This window comes from Cryptomeria japonica, chromosome 5 (assembly GCF_030272615.1).
Source record: "Cryptomeria japonica chromosome 5, Sugi_1.0, whole genome shotgun sequence".
Taxonomy (NCBI): domain Eukaryota; kingdom Viridiplantae; phylum Streptophyta; class Pinopsida; order Cupressales; family Cupressaceae; genus Cryptomeria; species Cryptomeria japonica.
In genome coordinates this window covers 537,613,149-537,631,604 of record NC_081409.1, presented here as the reverse complement: position 1 = coordinate 537,631,604, position 18,456 = coordinate 537,613,149, and the positions used below count along the sequence as shown (strand labels likewise).

General features: G+C 36.3%; 1 protein-coding gene across 6 annotated transcripts in view; it reads right to left on the bottom strand.

Annotated features, from left to right (window-relative positions):
* Positions 1-18,456, bottom strand: part of LOC131034429 (uncharacterized) — a 101,420-nt gene that overhangs the window by 71,540 nt on the left and 11,424 nt on the right. For all 6 annotated transcript variants that reach the window (XM_057965924.2, XM_057965922.2, XM_057965920.2 and 3 more), the window contains exon 11: positions 1,758-2,013. In XM_057965924.2, coding sequence (XP_057821907.1) covers positions 1,758-2,013 — 256 coding nt within the window. The remainder of the gene's footprint in view (positions 1-1,757; positions 2,014-18,456) is intronic.

Genomic DNA, 18,456 nt, shown 5'->3' with positions numbered 1-18,456 from the left:
AAAACTGGGATATTATCATTCACCTGAATAGTTGCTTGAAGCTTGCAATGTTGGAGCAGCAGTGGTCAAAAATCTTTAAGTTACTTTGGTCTAATGCGTTGCAACCAAAGCTTGTTTGTTTGCTTTGCCTTTAATGCTACTTATTCTGCAAAAGTTACCTTACTCCTTATCTTCCTCCAATCTCAACCTACGTGTTGTTTGTAGAAAACCTGAAAATATCAATCACATATTTTTTGATTCTTTTTATGCCAGAGAAGTTTGGAACTTATTTTGTGCCGATCTCATAATTTGGGGGATAAGGGTAGGGTCAATTGGCAAGAAATTTTGTGTGGATTGAGTACTCCACTTAATTTATTGTGGCTTGTATTATATTCTAAGATTTTGTGGTTTATATATAGAGTTAGGAATAAGGAATGATACCAGGATCATGAAAGGGTACTTACTAAGTCTGTTAGAAAACTCTTATTGAATTCATAAAATATCTGTGTAGGTCACAATAACAATGGAAATTTCTAAGGATGAGTTCCTGAAGCTGTTGAACCGTGGGGCAATGGACGAAACAAATCAGAAATCAAGTATGTGAGGCACTGGCCATTCAACAAGTCAGACAATATATCATTTATGAGAAGGTATCTAGAGTTCCAGAAAAGGTAATAATAAGTACTCAGCTGACACCCTGAAGAAAATTCTTGGATTCAAAGGAAGACCGAGTTTTAATGTAATAACTACTGCTAAAAAGGATGGCAAATAACAAAGGAGGATATATATTCAGCCAATTACAGTCACCAATGAACTTTTTAAACAAAATAATTCAAGAAGTATATGTAAGTAGAATTACTTATATCATTCATTATATTCAACGCTTCATGATGGAGCCTTATAAGTTAACATCAAGTTTAAAAACTAATACAAAGCATAGAAAACTTTATCATCTATAGCCACATCACAATAGGGCATGGTTTATACCAGGCATAAGTTTCAACATCCAACATATGACTAGTATAATCAGGAAACACATCATTTGCTGCAATTAATTTAATTTGTGTACACCAGTTATCATAACCAACAGAAGGTTTGAATATTCAGGTTTAGCCAATATCTCAGATTGTGTATATGGCGAAATAGCAAATGGATAAAAATTATTTCATTTCAAACCAAACTAACATTATGAAATAAAATATATATATATTGACAAGAATGCACTTCAAAAGAACCAAACACATTTTTAAAACACAGTCAATTGAACAAAATCTAAAAAATCTCCTGTTTTACAACACATCCTTAGAAAACAGACTATCTAGATAACATCCTAAAGACAACAGATTATTGTCCAAAGCATAGCCTATCAATTCAACCTACTTGTTAAACTTTAATGTCACATGTTTTTCAAGAGAAAACTTTCAGATCCTGTACAAAAACTAAAACATGTATATTAAGTACTTTACTAACAATAAGTCAATTGAATTAACCTGGAGGAATCTTAGTTCCTAGTATCAAGTTCTTATCAGTTAACAGCCAAAAGTCAATTCCAAAGGTGCTTTACAGAAAAGTCACATTGCAGAAAGCATGCACAAAAACAAACCCCACACATCATTCACAAAAATAAATATTAAAACAAACTGAAAGAACTGAAAGTACTCTCCCAATCATATTTCCCTTCTTGTAGACACCTACAAACATAGATTTTTAAAATGCAAAACATATATATTACATATTAAATGCATTAATTTAGCAGAAGGTGCAAAGATCGGACATACCGCTAAATGTACAATAGGCAAAGATGTTGGCATTAGTTTTGCTGCTCGAAGCTCTGGGCACTTTGCCCTGTCAAAGCCTACTACCTCTCCCCAGCCAAAGTATTCATAGTTATCAGCATCACCAGCTGAAGCAAAACGAGCAGCAGCATGAGGCCGAGCTGGTGAGGGTGTATGTCCAATCAACTCGACAGGCATCGTCACTTGTCCAGATGAATTTTCTTTCCCATGCAAGCCCTCTTTAACTTCCTCCAAAACACTGCGTTTGAAAAGATGCCGAGAACATGGCCAATCGGATAATGAAAGTCCACCCCCCAGTTGATAGAAAAATAAACTTAAGCTGCAAAGTCCAGCTTATTGCTGCATCTAAAGATGTTCATCCATAAAAACCAAACACATACAAGGCACTCTGACCATAGCTAACCTATCATTTATTACATAGAACAAAACAGAACATGACAGCATAAACAAAGTTAGATTTTCTCACCCCATATGCACAACAAATTAATAACTACAATCCAAACCATTCTACCTGCAATACCTTAGCTGGCTGGATCACAATAAAAAATATAAAGCCAGGTCCAGAATAATTGGCTCTCATTGACCAGATTATGAAAACTAAAGTACTTTAAGTTTATAGTGGCAGTCATTGATTATTGTGATATACCTCATACAGCCTAACATGTCTGCATGTGTGAAGGGAATGTAGATATGCACTCAGGAACAATAAACAAGCTACTGCTAAACTATTTCTGAAGTAATTTAATTTTGTATTATAGAATAGTATATTGTTGAGTAGACTAAAAGATCCTTGCCTATTTGCACTATTTGCCTTCAATGCAGTTGATCTACCATATAATACAATTGAAATCATGTTAAAAGTTGTTTTGGCAGTCAAAGTTGATCTACCATAGCCAAGTTACATCCAGGACCAGCGAGGAAAATGGTGCACACGGAGGATAAGACAATTGACTCTAGGTTCCCACTTCCCAGCAAACCCATGGGGCACTCAGAACTCACAAAAAAAATTTGCAAAGATCGACAATAAGCATTTGTTCAGTCGATAAGTGTTTTGCTCACCAGTGGAGATGTATGAATCGCCCTGACATGCAACCTCTAAGTATCAGTTGTGTAAAATCAATTATGGGATCTTTTCAACCCGAAGGATGTGACATAGAAAGCCAAAAAAAAGCGTTGCTAGAAACATGGCAATGACACTGGCATATGATGAAGATTGCATTCTTGAGTAGGATTCAAAGCTCAAAGGGGCAAAAAATCCAAATTAAGAATCTCGTTGCTAGTCATGCCTTACCCCTGGCCTACAAATCCCATATTTAGAGTGCTGACATCAGCCCCATCCCTTGTTAGCACATTCCTAGGAAACAAACACGTGCTAACAGAGATAATGGGGCTGTCTTGTCATAGGTTTCGCACATCAATAATTTGTCAGCTGCTTGCCTCAACACAAGGGGTCTCACTCAATGACAATGAGGTAAGCAGGAGTAAATGCACTGGCAACAAGCACAGGTTTTAAGAGCAAATAAATCAAGGAAAGAGATGTTTGATACTCATAGAATAATTTAGTGATCTTGGTGCTTAAGGAAGATCCACTCTTTATGACAAAATGCATTCAAACTGCATCATCCGTTTTCAGCTTTGATTTGACCCATCACCAAACTCTCTACACCTGAACTTTCAGGTCCAAGGAGGATGACTTGAGTATCATCATTATCTGAGAAGGATGAGTTAAGTATCTTCACTATCCCAGTTGAGTTATAAGCAGCCATAACAGGCATTAATAAAATGCATCAACTGCTGACATCGCACAATGATTTGCACTCTAAGAACGTCCCTGATGATCTACAATTCCTTCACAAATTGCTCGGTAAGCAGTTAGATCTTGTTCTATTTCATTATTGAGGGAGATTTCAAATGACAACTAAATTCTGATGCTCCTTACTCAAATGCCAGAAAGATTTCTTTTATGGTATAAAGGAATTTATTAATCTTAGAAAAGGCTATAAATAAATCCCTCCCCATTTGAAAGCACAGTATGGGGAGAAAAATAATACTGCTTTCCAAAGCCCATTTAGAATGAGCTTTACAAAGATCAACAGTTAGCCAACTAATAATGAAGGCAAGGTTACCATTATTCTAGATGAAGAGTACAAAGATGAGGAAATCCCCATCTGCCAAGTGGCTGTTATTACCCAAGAATCCGAAATACGCAATGACATTTCAAAAGTCATTATTAATTCGTCCTTCGCTCCAGCCTCTAACAAGTTAAAATCATATGTTTGCAACCAATGAAAAAAAATTAGATCTGCTTGTTTTCCTCCATATATTTCTGTTCTTAAATTCCCTACCAATATGCCCATCTTCCTTAGTTTGGAATCTGCTACCAATCTATTTCACCCCCAACCTCTGAAAATTGGTGTTCCTTTAATGTGTTGTGATATATGCCTTCAAACTCCGAATTCCCATTTTCTATTACTATCAAAGAGCAACAATCCAAAACTTCAGAAAATTACCAAGCCAAACACTCAACACCATCTTAAACCATTAACCACTTGGCTTTGCCAAGCATAAATGATACCTTAAATGGGCAGATAAAAGTTATTGAGATCCAGAACAAACAAACAGGTTTAAGCCAAGAAAACGCAAACTGTTACAAAAACTCTATTGGCCAAGAGGAAGGCTTAGCCGTACTCAGACATTGCCATCAAAGTTAATTATATAGGATTGAGACAATAGAATGGATTCCAAGTTCTACAAGAGTTCAGAGGGTTAGCGCATTCAGCAAAAAGCAGTTTCAACAACCTAGATCACCTGATCCAAAGAACATTCCTCGTGATAATCTCATTGCAACTACAGAATACTGGACTGAATACAGACAGTCAAAGGTGAGGAAATCTTGGTTGGGCTTGGTATTCTTGTGGATAAATGCCTGGTGGCCAAAATAATGGGAAAAGGCACAGCAAATTTGCTAGAAACAACAGATGATGACGAGGATTACTTTTCTTGTTGCAATTCAGCCTTTGACTAGGCTATCTAACTATGCTTTTGTCTATGTGAACTGTTGTGGTTCAAAAACAGAATGCAATATCTTTTCTAATTTGATATCTCGATTATGTATATTTCCTTCTCATAGGTATAACTGTATAAGCATGTTATGGCATCTAAATAAAGGTATTTGTACCCATCCCCAACAAGCTTGAGCTTGAACAGAGATTTTTTTATCTGTTTTCTTTTCTTTATATATAATGTTCTTTAACATCAAAAAAAATTGTTGATCCAAGAAAGTTACTTCAAGGGTACACCAAGTAACCCAGCCCAACCCAATAAATAAAGTATATAAATAGTGTGTCAAATACAATAAAAATCCATCAAATGCCATAAGCTCAAATGATAAATCATTACTTCTTTCATACTACAGACCCACACTCAGATCCTCAAGAGCTAGGTTGTCAATATGGTTATGGATACAGGTGCGGGTACGTGGATACTATATGCCAGTACAGCAAAAAAAATTTGGGGGTTGTGTACATCAGTAAAAAAAAGTATAAAAAACATTCATTAACCATTATTATTATAATTATATTAATAAATTAAAATAATATACTATAACTAACAACAATATTAAAACCTAAAACCATTTAAATAAATTATAAAATTACACTCTAAACTTTAAAAAAAATATTTGAAACAATAAAAAGTTGAATTATTCACTCCTTGCATCCCTTATACCTACCAGGAACCCAAAGACATTATAAAACAAGATTTTAAAGGGGCCAACAATCAACAATTTTTCAGGCCACATCCCTGAGTATGATATCAAAAACCAAACCCGAATATACATTCAGGTATATATGGCCACCATGTTAAACAGGAAGTTGTTTCCTCCTTGACGAATGGTCTGACCTCAAAATTCAGGGTTTTCTCCCAAAAATTGAAAAAAAAAAAGGAAAATTGAGCTCAAACATCTTGGAATCTACTTGGAAACACCACGTCAACAGTGGATTCATCAAGAATCAGCAGGATATTAGTCGAAACATTTTTACCTAAAATTGTGAACCTTGTTCGAATCCACAAGGATTCCAAGCAGTACCCAATTTTGGTATGGATCGTACCCAAAATCGGCAGGAAAAATGGGCGATATAGTAACTTAGCTCAAGAGACATGTTATAGTGCTTAAATATAGAAATGTTGAATGTTTAAATGTGTAAACTACATTCAATTCTAGGTGTGGCATGCCCCGGCAAACAAGACCAAGTGCGATTCTTCGAGGAATTTGATGGAAGAGAAACCCCTTCATCATGGCATCTTAGCTTAAGGATATCCAACAAGGAGAATTTAGCATTAAGATTTATATTGTTAGTCAAGTTCATATCCTAGAACCAAATTCTTTCCAAAGCAAGAAAGTAAGAGGGTGCAAATATAGAATTTTATTGCTCAATGATTGATTAATTCAAGTTTATACATTGATTCCAATAAAGTATCTTGGAAATATTTCAAGTTGAAATGAGTAGAAGATTTAATAAATTTATGGTTCCTAGAGGTGTCCATTTTATAATGGGCTTTAGAGCTTGGAGCTTGTAAGTGGTCTAACCTTGGTTGGAGATCAAATTTAAACCATTAGGAGTTGCTAGTAGCTTGGAGGAGACAATTTAACTTCTTGCAAAACCTTCTTTTGGATTCCATGCTCAAGTAATCTTTCATTGACTGTGTTGGTATAGTATGATCTTTATATTAAATTTTTGTTGTATGTTGTTGCCAACTTTGGAAGAGGAGATAGCTTAAGGAGGACATTAATAGTTGAGAAAACTTGCCACCCTGAAGCAGTTTCATTTGATATAATTTGCAGTGCACCCTTGGAGGAGATCAACTCCTTATAGCAAGCAATTTATGGCTACACTGTATCGTCATACTTCCATAATTCAGATTTGTATCATATCAGTCAGTTGTTTCTATGGAGTGCTTGTCAATAGAGGTAACTTGTTACTTGCTTGTAGCCCAGCTGAGGTGGAAATTCTGAATTATTATTCCTTATTTGTATCATTTTATCCATTTATTGATAGGCTAAGCAATTACTGGACATTGTGGTCAAAAAGCCTACAATTTGGGATTCACAATTGACATGTGCACTCCTTGCTGTTCCTATCCAAATCTTGATAAATTGATGTACGAAACATTAGATGCGAGGCATTTATTGGGCCCTAGATTTGCATGTACACTCAATAATGGACCATTAGACTCCTTCAACAGTATACACTGCAACAACATATTCATAATGAATTATCATCAGTCAGCCATTGTGATGTAGGAGCATCCTGTGAATAGCACAAACTTACGACACCCAAAAGAAATTCATGATTTTTAAGCAAAGGCACTAGCTTATTACATTGCTACAGAAGGGTGTTCCATACCAATCACAAAATTGTTATAGAAAGCATGTTACACAACTGCTACAGAAAACCATTTGCAATAGTTTTCTACCAACCATTGCAACTACTTGAATTTTCTCATCTTGCATATGGTGAAATTTCTAAAACATGCAAGCTTGATTGGTAGTTAGAAGGCTCATGTGTTGTTTTTCTTTTCAAAAGGTATAATTATTTGGCTTTGTAACAAATCCTTTTGCACTACATTGAGGTCCAAGGCAAAGTAGTCACACTTCTAAAACCAAGTTTAAATGCCTGGAATGCAGACCTTTCTTGAGGAAGAGTAAAGCCCAACCACTTCCAACTATTCAAAGTGTAAGCAATTGATGGTGGTGAAAATTTTTAATTAACAATGGGATGCAGATAGAAATCCAAACCCATCCTACCCTAAAATATAGCTGTCAAGATGTCTTCAGTTTGAAAGATATGAAGGCTCTGTTGGCTTGATGATGATTGTAATGAATGACTTCACATGTTGTCATTGATGGAACACGTATACACACATATGTTCACATTGTCTACCGGTATTACTTCTAAAGATTACTTGTATTGCAACCGGCATTGAAAGCTTAGTTTATGATGGTGTCAAACCGGTACATGTAGACAATCGGTATATACAGGAATGACCCGACACCAACTTGAAGATCCAACGGAGATTATCAAAGAAGCAATGGAGGACAATCGGTTTACATGTTGACAGAGGTTTACTCTAACCGGTATCGGTGTTCCAACCGGTATTCACTGATTGTGTGATGAGTTGTCCTAACGGACAAATTTTGGTGGTAATTTGTGATGAGTTATGTTTGATTGTCCAAATACACTGCACCTAGGAAATTGTGATATGATTTCTAAGGCCGACATGAAATCTAAATGTCTATATAATGACATTATGATGAACTATTTTGGAGATATGATATGAGATGATTTGATGTGAAGATAGAAGTGTTAAGTGTTAAGTTGTTGAAGGCATTGCAGAGTATGTTGGTGATGCAGTTTCCTCTAACAAGGTGATCCATTAGTTTGAAGGCATTGCAGAGTATGTTGGTGATGCAGTTTCCTCTAACAAGGTGATCCATTAGTTTGAAGGCATTGCAGAGTATGTTGGTGATGCAGTTTCCTAACAAAGTACTACCTTTAACAGGGTATAGCTCCTAACAGAGCTTTGGGATCTTTAACAGGATTCGCTCCTAGCAGAGCACCTTTGTAGACCTTAACCGGTCAGTTACCTATTACAACAAATAGTTAACTTGTGAGTCTCATCTCACCATGGTTTTTCCCATTTAGATTTTCCACGTATAAACACTTGTGTTATGGTGGATGTTTTACTTACTGTGGATGCTTTAATATCATTTTGGATTGCATACATAGTGTTTAGTAAACTTGTTAAGTATATCTACCGATCAGTGTTTAAAGTAGTATTGTTTTTGGTGTCACTGATTCACCCCCCCTCTCAGTGCTTTATAAGTCTATCAATTGGTATCAGAGCCTAACTTCTTTAAGGCTTAAACGCTTGGAAGGGAACCCTAAAGCCACCATGGGGGATATGAGCTACTTTGAGATGGCTAGAGTGCTTGAAGCTACTAAGGATGAGCTTGAAACCCTAAGGGTCAGATTTGAAGTTTCGCAAGTCAAAAGGAGAGAGCTGACTGAACAACTATTGGAAATATCTGATAATAGTTCTTCAGATGAAGCTAACATTGATGCATTGGCTGAAGAAGTTGAAAAACTGAACGGTGAAAAGCTAAATCTGAGAAGAGAGTTAGAAGCCCTAACTATCCGCATGAGTCAAGAGCTGGAAGCTAGGAGGGCAGCTGAAGATCTTGTCAAAGAAAGAGATCATGAGATTGCTAAGATCAAACGAGAGAATGCAACTTTGCATGAGCATTGGCATGCAGAGAAAGAAGAAAAAGAGGCCTTGCAGCTAGATCTTGAAATGGCATCATCTCTAAGAGAGACTCTTGCAAAACACAATGAAGATCTTACCAGAGAACTCACTGAGGCTAATGGAAAGCTGGAAAAGTTCGATAGAAGTTCTACCATGCTGAATGAGCAGATTAAATCACAAAGGATGAAAGGTGATACATCTGGACTAGGTTTTAACACATCTGAGAAAGGAGAGTCTTACGATACAAAGAGCAACATTCACAAGGACAAAACTGCTCCTAAGGCTAACAAGCCTACCGGTAAGAAATTTTTTAAACCTGTTTGCTTTGTCTGTCATAAACCTGGACATACTGCAAATGTGTGTAGAAACAAACCCAATGGAAATACAAGCTACAATGCAAATACTAGGTATGTATCTAAGAGATTTGAAGGCCATTGTTTCAAATGTAAAATGTATGGACATAGATCAGTTGAATGCAGATATGGAGCAAATAATCCAATACCTCACATGAATCCAAGACCTAACGGTAACTGGATGAAAACCTAAGACAACCGGGGTAACATGAATTGGCAAAGACCCTATGTCAACAAGTTTACTCCATTTGAGATGGAAAAGGTAACTAATGTCATTTGCACCATTTGTAACAATTATGGTCATGTGGCTATGAATTGCAGAAGGAGAACTGGAAGAGGCAATGCATGACCTTGGAGATCATCTGGAATGGCTTGCTATCATTGTCATAAACCAGGACACATGGCGAAGTTCTGTAGATCCAGAAAGAACAAACCGATTAATCATTCTAAAGATCAGAAAGGAAAGCAGAAGGTAAATGTTGAGGAAACCAGAGAAAAGATGAACCGAATCTGGAAAAAGAAGAGTGATGATATACCTACAGAAGTACCTAATCCTTCACCCAGTGTGGAGAATCCTGCACTGGTGAACTGAGTCTTTCAACAGGGCTAAGGGGAGCATAGCAGTAAATCTACTTCTGGACCCCTTGAAAGATGAGTGGTAAGAGAGTTTGAATTTTGAGTAGTTGTGTGTGAAATCTTGGTATCTTTTGTCAATCGGTTTTTCAAAAGTTTATCAACCAGTTTTACACCTGTTAATATTGTATGCGTCGTTAAGTGGTGTATTAGGGTTTGTAACCCTAGCGGTCGAGCATTTAATGCAGTAGGTAAAAGGGATAAAAGCGAGTTTTACTATGTTATTTTTACCCTAAATGCATTCGAAAGAGAATTTTTGAGCACTTGCAGAGCAAAGAAAGATTGCTAACTGGTTTTAGTCGAATTTGTGTCATGATTGAAACTGATTCAAAGATTAGTGGAGGTTGAACTGGTGTGCACTTGAGAAATCAACCGATAACCGAGGCAACGCGTGTGAATTGAGGTATTTCTTTGTAAATCCCGTTTTGAATCTAGTTGAATGGCTTCATCATCTAAGCAAGTAGAGAGGCCAATGATCACATTAGAACCTATGGAGGTTGTGGAATCGGAACGAATTGTGTCTTATAATGCTTTATCTCAAGTTCCTGACGGTGTTATTGTAACAGGTGATTTGTCTAGCTACATTGATTGTAAAATTGAAGATTTAGGATCATTGTCAATTTATTCTCAACTGTAATCCCTTTGCGATAAGAGCGGAAAGATTTAACCCGGGTATATTAGGGTTTATGAGAAAAGTTTTCATAATGCAGCTTATTTTCTTGAGGATTTTGAAGAGGAACACATCAGAATTATTCTTAGTCGTGTTCATGGTGAAAATATGTATTTGGAAAGGACGCACACTATAACCAAGGAGGCTATTCAAGCTATGACTGGTTTTTGGTCAACCGATGAAGTTCCCAAGCTGAGGCAAATTTCTAAAGAAACTGTAACCACTTTAACCTCGTCTACCTCTGATGGACGTGCTTTTTCAGTTAATAACATTAAGGACCCAGCGGTTAAACTGGCTACTATGGTTATAGGCTACAGGATATTCTATTCCAGTAGAATGAACAGTGTGCCATTTGCAGCAATGCATACTGCCTATAAAATGATTGTTGAAAATGCAAATTATGACCTTTGTGAGGCCATAAGGAGTCAATTAATGTTGAATCTACAGTCAATCAAGAAGGATAGCAATCAGAAGTTCAAATTTGGTCAGTTATTGATTGGTTTATTCTTTTACTTTCAGAATTTCCTATCGGGAATTGGTGATCTTGAATGGTCTAAAGACCTACCGGTAACTGCTCAGATCAAGAACAGCATTAAGGCTGTTAAGAACACTTTCTCGGCTGCAATGAACAAGTACTTCAATGAATTTCAGAAGAAAATGAGTATGAGGGTAAGGCTACCTGAGAATGTGGTGAAAAACTTTGCTAAGAACATCATTTTCACAATCACCACTGATTTTTGTCTAATGGAAGCTATTGAACCAAGAGAAGATGAAATGGAAGAAATGAGCTATGAAGTCAATTATGACTTATTGATTGGTTATGCCAATAACCTGTTGGCATCTCCAGTGGACAAGAAGAAGAAAAGACTGGATACTATTGAGGAGCAAACTGCAAAAGCTGAAACCAGTAGTGCTCCAACCAATAATGTTAAAGGGAAGAAGAAGAAGGTTGAGCAAGCACCTCCGGTGTCAACAAGTACTAGAGTGACACTAAGTGTCCAAATTAAAAACGAACCGGCACCTGAGGTATACATAAAGAAGCAGACTGCAACAAAGAAAAGAGGTCGGCAACTGATTCTTCAAGCAGAATCTGATGATACTAATACTGAGGAAGAACCAAAGAAGGTAAAGGCAACTGGCAAGAAGTCCAAACCAGTTGAATCTCAGCAGACTATTCCCATTAAAGCTTTGTCTTACACGCCTATGACTGATTTTGAAAGAATGGTAAAGACATTGGGAAGGAATAGATTTGATAATGTTAAAGAATGTTTTGATTCATTTGATGAAGATCAGAAGGAACAAATTGTTCAACAGGTAATCAGCTATTTATGTCATTACAATCGATTACCTCATGATCTTAAGAAGGATATTTCTGATTTTTTACATACTATTCTTTTGAATAAATGGGAAGAAGTTGTGAACAAAGAAAAAGAAATTATTGATAATGTGTTTATGCAATATTTTCCTAATTTGTCAAAAGATGAGTTAATTGCATTGCTTGATAAACACAAAACTCAATTTCCTTTTAAGTCAAGAAGATTAAAGCTATTAACTGGGAAGATGCAATCTGTTGAAGTTGAGACTCATCAGATAGCAAGGGACATTCAGAATATGTGTAAACTGATAGAGTCCCAACAGGGTAATGAGCAAGATACTGTGGAAGGACCAGGAATGGATGAGGAAGATATAGTGCAAGCTGATATTGTCTATCCTATCAAGAAGAAGGATGACACTACTTCCCAACCGGTAATTTTTGTTGATGATATACTGGATACAATAGATCTATCTGGAAACATCATTGCACCAGATATGCAACCACCTGAAATTACTGATTCACAGGTTAATACAGTGGAGATACTGGCAACTCAACCAAGTGTGGATATTCCACCCCCCACCGGTAAAAGATCAACCAGTGAAACCCCAACTCCCACCGGTTTCACAGGCTACTCAAGAGGAACCTGCTGATAAAGTTGTTGAGAAATTCTCTAAATTGGAAAAGGAGAAAGAACAAGAGGAAGAGAAGACTAATAAGGAGAAACCTGTTGAACCTGAAAAAGCATTAGTCAAGCAGCGAGTTAATAATGATGATGATGACTCATTTGGCATCAAAGGGCCTATAGATGTTGACAAGATGAGTGCATCGGAATTGTTGGAGATTGCAAATGTGATGCAATCCAAAGCTCAGAAGAAGAGGGTTAAGGAACAGAGAATGGAAGCTGAAACCATTCAAAATGTTGTAGATATTTTGTCAAGCCTTCTACCGAAAACTGCTACAGGGAACTTGTCAACTCCCATTGGTAAGCTTGGTCAGTTGGTTGTTGATGCCTCTGACCAACTTAAGTCCCTTGAGGAAGCAGCGCAGACCTATGCAGAGAAGAGCTACAGGAAGAAGCGAGGAGAACAGATCATGAAGGATATTGATACAGGGAGAATTGCCCTATCCCTGAATAAAGATCTGTTAAGAAAAGCTATTGAAACAGGAGGGAAAATTCTTGCATTTACATCCAATGTTTCATTCTTTTATATCCTGATATCAATCAAAAGCGAACAGAGACAGAACTGAAACTGGTAAAGATATGTAATGCTTACATACCTTTACAGGACTCAGTCTTAGCTTTTGGCAAATCTGTGGATGATTTGCAAAACCGGTTAGATATCTATGATTGTGAACAGGCAAAAAGACTCTGATCCCTGAAGGAGTTGAAGAATTTACTCAGACCAAAAGTGGACATGTTACAAAGAGCATACAAGAATGCAGAAGCAATTTTGGCCACTCCAGAGACGTGTACACTTGATGCAATGGAAGAATTTTGTGCACAGGTCATGACTACAATAGAGATCACTGAAACCTTGTTGGAGACATGGGAAAATGATTTTTCTCAATTGAAGCGTACTTTTAGTCACATTTTTCTGCGAATTGCAATGAATACTCCTTGATTCAGATTTTCAAGTTTTTGTATATGTAAACTTTTGATGCAAATTTTGCTATATATGTATATATTTTACTTTTCAATTTGGCATTGTTGTCAAAGGGGGAGTAGTAATATGTATGTGTGTTGTGAAAATTTTCTACATATTAAGGCGGAGTATGTATTGTGATATGTGTAGTATATTATTTTTGTAAGGACACTTAGTTGTATAGTTTGAAAATTTTCTAAGTGTTGCCATCAATGCCAAAGGGGGAGATTGTTGGCTTGATGATGATTGTAATGAATGACTTTATATGTTGTCATTGATGGAACACGTACACACACACATATGTTCACATTGTCTACCGATATTACTTCTAAAGATTACTTGTATTGCAACCGGTATTGAAAGCTTAGTTTATGATGGTGTCAAACCGGTACATGTAGGCAACCGGTATATACAAGAATAACCCGACACCAACTTGAAGATCTAGCAGAGATTATCAAGGAAGCAATGGAGGACAATCGGTTTACATGTTGACAGAGGTTAACTCTAACCGGTATCGGTGTTCCAACCAGTATTCACTGATTGTGTGATGATTTATCCTAACTGACAAATTTTGGCGGTAATTTGTGATGAGTTATGTTTGATTGTCCAGATACACTGTACCTAGGAAATTGTGACATGATTTATAAGACCGACATGAAATCTAAATGTCTATATAATGACATTATGATGAACTATTTTGGAGATATGATATGAGATGATTTGATGCGAAGATAGAAGTGTTAAGTTGTTGAAGGCATTGCAGAGTATGTTGGTGATGCAGTTTTGAGTGCGCGGAAGAGGATCTATTCAAGCAAGTTGTGCTACTTCTAGATCACACCACTTGTTGTTTTCTAATCACTACAACAGTCAAATCCCCTAATCGGGTAAGCTCTAACAAGCTTCATTGTACAAATCCTCTAACAAGGTGATCCATTAGCTTGGATTCAGAAATCCTCTACTAAGGTTACTCCTAACAGGGTATAGCTCCTAACAGAGCTTTGGGATCTTTAACAGGTTTCACTCCTAGCAGAGCACCTTTGTAGACCTTAATCGGTCAGTTACCTATTACTGCAGATAGTTAACTTGTGAGTCTCACCTCACCGTGGTTTTTCCCATTTGGGTTTTCCACGTATAAACACTTGTGTTATGGTCGATGTTTTACTTAGTGTGGATGCTTTAATATCATTTTGGATTGCATACATAGTGTTTAGTAAACTTGTTAAGTATATCTACCGGTCAGTGTTTAAAGTAGAATTGTTTTTGGTGTCACTGATTCACCCCCCTCTCTCAGTGCTTTATAAGTCTATCAGGGTCTTGCCCTCCTGAAATGTGGATGCACATATTAGACCCTACTTTCACATTAAAAATGACAACCACGATTACTGCTTAGAAGATATTGGCAAACCTCTTTGACAAGAAACCCAAGCACAAGAGGGTTTGCATTCATATGCAACTTTTCTCACCTTCTCTTTATGATAACAGTCATATGGGGGAGTTCATCTCCAAGGTCAATAATTTGCAATCTAAGTACTCAGAAGGTGGATTTGGGACACTAAACGATCATCTCCTCATCAATGCTTGAAAGCTCTTCCAATTTTTGTAGAAACTTTGTAAGATACATCATGTATTGATAAACTAACCAGGAACAACCTTTGAAACACCAGCAGAGTTGTTCGTTCAACATGACCTTTCTCCTCCAAAGATGACATCCAAAACTGAGGATGCATTTGTTGCTAGTTTCAGTGAAGGGGATAGTAGATCATAGAACTTTAGAGGGTGGCATTCACAAAGATGGGTAAGACATAGAAGAAACAGACATAGGAGGAACTACAGAAATTGTAAAAGTTTGGTAAATAAAACAACAATTATTGAAATATAATAATCAAAACAACAAAAATCAGAGAACCCATCATGAAAATAATTCATAGGCTAGGGGAGGAAGAGGCTACAGCCAACATAGAGGTGACATAATGTGTTGTAGAATTGACAAATCAAGACATACAGCATCTAATTGTCCCTCTAAGTAAGTACAGATATTCAAATAGTGCCCAATACATAGAAGAGGATAAAACATCTAGTCATGAGGATTTACCACACTTAATGATTCTTAGAGGAATCGCATTTCTTCTATTGATGATGAAGTTAATACAAGTTCACTGGTGCCACGAAACACATCACAGAAAAATAAGATTTGCTTTGTCTTATCAAGACAAAACATTACCTTGCTTCTCATGATAATTGCAAACAATATACACATACACCACAAGGCATCGTAACAATTAAGCTTCTTTTTCTGAATAAAAACTTAAAAAATTTGCATAATGTTTGGTATGTTCCATCATTGAAGAAAAAGCTTCTTTCCCTAATCACTATAAGGGAAATGTGGTACCAAGTAGTATTAGAAAAGGGCCTTCTGCATTTTAACCCTATTAAAAATGGATATTATATAATATACATAGATTATAAAGATCAGAATCATTGCAAAGCAATCCCCAGACATCAGGAGGTTGCTGATGTGGTTGAGACTTATCATATGTCTCCACAACATATTTGGCATTTGAGATTTGGGCACTTGAATTTGCCTTCACTTGTTGAGAGGCGGAGACAATAAATGGTTGTCTCTCTTCCCACCTTTAAGACGACCAATGTTTTGTATGAATTAAGCTTCTTTTTTCTGAATGGCAACATAAAAAGATTAAATAATGTTTGGCGTGTTCCATCATTGAAGAAGAATCTTCTTTCTGTAATCACTATAAGGAAAACGTGGTACCAAATAGTATTGGAAAAGGGCCTTCTGTACTTTAACTCTATTAACGATGGATATAAGATAATATACATAAATTATAAAGATGAGAACCATTGCAAAGTAGTCCCTAGATATCAGGAGGTTGCTTATGTTGTTGAGACTGATCATATGTCTCCACAACATATTTCGCAATTGAGATTTGGGCACTTGAATGTGCCTTCACTTGTTGAAAGGCATTGACAACAAACGGTTGTCTTTCTTCCCACTTTTAAGATGACCAATGTTTTGTATGAATCTTGTGTACTTGAGAAAAGAGCATGGAAAAGCTTCCCAAAGACTCATCTCCATAGCAAGATATTGCTAAGTTGCTAAATCAGGTATGGGAAAGGGTACATGGGTACGAAACGCCGATACGGCAGAAATTTTTTGGGGGGTTGGGTACATTTTCGGTATGCTCATACAAAAATAAAATATATATATATATATACATGTATGTATGTATAGCTAAAAAATAGAATTAAGTTTAGAATGTCATAAAACAATACATATGCTAAACAAAACCATTACAAATTTCAAATTTTGAAACATAACATACGAATTTAAATTTAGTTTCCAATATCAAAAAGATCAAACTAGAATCTCATGATAGATAAAGACTGACTTCACTAATCAGCACTGTAGATCTTAAGAATATCAAAAAGATCAAACTAAAATCACTAACCATTTTGGAAACATTTCGACATATAAAAACGTGAACCCCGGACGTACCCACAGGAGATTCGTTTCAGAATCCGATTCCAGTACGTTTCGTACCCGGAATTGCCCAAAAAATCCCACGATTCAGCAACTTAGAGATATTGTTTTCAATTGGTGCACAGAGATGTTTGCAGCATTAAAGATATCTGTGAGACATTAAGCCATCATACAACCAAGATATATGTACTAATGGAGGAAATGAAAACTACATGGTTGCAACATTATAGAAATAAGGGGCCTTAATTCCCTAGGACAATTGATTGTTCAGGGAACTACAAAGATGCAAAGTTCCAGTTGTGATAGATGCAGCATAAATGTGCATGGCAATCACAAAGTTGATTGAAGCTGCCTAAACACATATTTAATGGACCCCTTGCCATGTACATGCCACAAACAATGCTCTCAAGTATATCAACAATATTGACTTGATCAAACAAGTTGTAGCCAATGCAAAAGATGTGTGAGCCATTTTAGCCCTTCTCCAAGAGAGAATTAATTAAACACATCCAAACCAAATATAAGCAAGCTACTTCATTTTATTGGAGTATGGTTAAATTGTAGCTTGCAAGAGTCCTTGCAATTAATGATCATTACACAAGATTGAAATTGGTGCATGATATAAATATTATACCATTGATTGTCAAATTGCCAAACTTTCTATAAATTTTAGCTTCTTTAACTCATATTGTTTACATTAAAGATAAAATGCAACTTATTTTTACTGTTATTTGTAATAAATAATTCGAACATTAATTTTTATATATTATTTTCATAACCATCCACTGCTGTCCCCAAAACACATCCCCTATCCCTAAACTTGGAGAAATACTGATGAAAACCAACTTCAGTAGGATACATCATTCAAAGGAAGCACCTATTTTCTTGTTTTGTGAGAAAATTTTGATGCCTTGTGGTTCTTTTGACATATCATTGAGGAAACCTCAGTTCTGAATGGCTGGGTTTTGTTCAGAGGTTATACTTATTACATTTATGTAAGTCTGTTGTTAAATTGAACCATGTTCCATGGCGAAGTCATGGTCTCCTCTGGCAATTTTGGGAGAAATAGATCAGAAGATCATATTAGTTTTTGAACACTTTGTGCTTCAGCAGATTGGTGAGGGTATCGACTCAGGAGCTTGGTGTAAGAGCATTGGGAGCACAAGTTAAGACAAAAAGCTGCTGTTATTTCTAGGAAGTGTTTTTGTGTATGAAGAAAATTAAAATAACAAAGTATACATTTGGGAAATGAATAATTTCTTT